Raw genomic sequence first — 1,138 nt, 5'->3', positions numbered from 1 at the left:
CCTCCAGCATCTTCACAAGGTCCTTTGCTGTTGTTCTGGGATTGATTTGCACTTTTTGCACCAAAGTACGTTCATCTCTAGGAGACAGAGCATGTCTCCTTCCTGAGCGGTATGACGGCTGAGTGGTCCCAGAGTGTTAATACTTGGGTACTATTGTTTGTACAGGTGAACGTGGTACCTTCAGGCATTTGGAAAATGCTCCCAAGTATGAACTAGACTTGTGGAGGTCTACAATTTTCTTTCTGAGGTCTTGGCTGATTTATTTTGATTTTCCCATGATGTCAAGCAAAGAGGCACTGAGTTTGAAGGTAGGCCTTGAAATACATCCACAGGTACACTGCCAATTGACTCAAATTATGTCAATTAGCCTATCAGAAGCTTCTAAAGCCATGACATAATTTTCAGGAATTGTCCAAGCTGTTTAAAGGCACAGTCAACTTAGTGTATGTATACTTCTGACCAACTGGAATTGTGATACAGTGAATGATAAGTGAAATAATCTGTCTGTAAACAATTGTTGAAAAGTTACTTGTGTCATGCACAAAGTAGATGTTCTAACCGACTTGCCAAAACTATAGTTTGTTAACAAGAAATTTGTGGAGTGGTTGAAAAACAAGTTTTAATGAATCCAACCTAAGTGTATGTAAACTTACAACTTCAACTGTATGATATCCATGATCAAGTGATCATCTTGGTTCTGCTCTTAATTCAGGACAATCTAGTATTGTGAATGGTGGTGTGGATTGACACAATGAATATTCTGTTTTGCGTCCTTGATCATGCTACTCCCTGTGACTAGCTAGCTTTGTTGTGAGCAGTGTGCTGATCTAGCCCTTCAGGGCCCTGTCTAACACATCTTCGTCCTGCACAGGGTAGGGCATAGTGACTCGAAGCTGCTTCTGCTCCTCCATGGTACGCTGGATGGTCTCATAGGCGTTGGAGTTCCCCGACCAGCACCGACGAGCCACCTGCAGGGATTAGGTGCCAGGGAGTTTTATGTCACTCAAGTATAAAACATAAATCCTTTATTAATAGGATCTGTGACACAATGCGATTTATATTACATGCACCCTTTCAACCTATTCTGTCATAATAATTCTAAGAACAGTATTTATGAATAGATATCCAAGACAGCTTC

General features: G+C 41.0%; 1 protein-coding gene across 1 annotated transcript in view; it reads right to left on the bottom strand.

Moving 5' to 3' along the window:
- Positions 1-605: 605 nt before the first annotated feature.
- The window catches only part of uroc1 (urocanate hydratase 1), a 12,716-nt gene continuing 12,183 nt past the window's right edge, over positions 606-1,138 (bottom strand). The window contains exon 19 of the mRNA XM_055869364.1: positions 606-968. Coding sequence (XP_055725339.1) covers positions 828-968 — 141 coding nt within the window. The 3' untranslated portion in view covers positions 606-827. The remainder of the gene's footprint in view (positions 969-1,138) is intronic.

This window comes from Salvelinus fontinalis, chromosome 18 (genome assembly GCF_029448725.1).
Source record: "Salvelinus fontinalis isolate EN_2023a chromosome 18, ASM2944872v1, whole genome shotgun sequence".
NCBI lineage: Eukaryota > Metazoa > Chordata > Actinopteri > Salmoniformes > Salmonidae > Salvelinus > Salvelinus fontinalis.
Note: the sequence above shows the minus strand (reverse complement) of the source record. Positions and strands in the feature narration are given on the sequence as shown.